General features: G+C 45.6%; 1 protein-coding gene across 1 annotated transcript in view; it reads left to right on the forward strand.

Annotated features, from left to right (window-relative positions):
* Window positions 1-827, forward strand: part of SRGAP1 (SLIT-ROBO Rho GTPase activating protein 1) — a 330,478-nt gene that overhangs the window by 256,923 nt on the left and 72,728 nt on the right. Inside the window, exon 9 of the mRNA XM_023225129.2 lies at window positions 50-247. Coding sequence (XP_023080897.1) covers window positions 50-247 — 198 coding nt within the window. The remainder of the gene's footprint in view (window positions 1-49; window positions 248-827) is intronic.

An 827-nucleotide genomic window follows, 5' to 3' on the forward strand; every position in this document is an offset into this window, starting at 1 on the left:
GGATTCATGAAATAATGTACTAATGTGAGAAATGTATTTCTGTTCCCAGGTTAAGAAAACGACTGAAGCCACCTTGCAGACAATACAAGATATGGTCACCATCGAGGACTATGATGTTTCTGAATGCTTCCAGCACAGTCGCTCCACAGAATCTGTGAAGTCCACTGTCTCTGAAACCTACCTGAGTAAACCCAGCATCGCCAAGAGAAGAGCCAACCAGCAGGAAACCGAACAATTCTACTTCATGGTGCGCCCGCCACTTCCCAAGCTGCTCGACAGAGCTCAGATCTAGGATTCCCAAATGCCACTTCTATAGTCGCATCCGAATCATCTGGGGTTCTTTTTGTTAAAATAGACTTCTGTCTACCATCAGAGTTCCTGATTCAGTCAGTCTCGGAAAGAGTTTAGGAGTTATTTAGGTGTTAGTTAATTAGTTAGTTAGGAGTTAGTTAGTTAGTTAGAGGACTGGTATAAAACAGTACTTTTAGCTGGGCACAGTGGCTCACGCCTGCAATCCCAACATTTGGGAGGCTGAGGTGGGAGGATCATTTGAGCCCAGGAGTTTGGGACCAGCCTGGGCATCATGGCAAAACCCCGTCTCTACAAAACATATATATATATTAGCCGGCAGGCATAATGACGTGCAACTGTAGTCCCGGCTACTTGGGAGGCTGAGGTGGGAGGATCGCTTAAGCCCAGGAGGCAGAGGTTACAGTGAGCTGAGATCACTCTACTGCACTCCAGCCTAGGCAAGAGAGTGAGACCCCAACTCTAAAATTTAAAAACATACAGTACTTTTAAACTTTAGTATCCATACATGTCACCAG

This window comes from Piliocolobus tephrosceles, chromosome 10, assembly GCF_002776525.5.
Source record: "Piliocolobus tephrosceles isolate RC106 chromosome 10, ASM277652v3, whole genome shotgun sequence".
Classification (NCBI taxonomy): Eukaryota; Metazoa; Chordata; class Mammalia; order Primates; family Cercopithecidae; genus Piliocolobus; species Piliocolobus tephrosceles.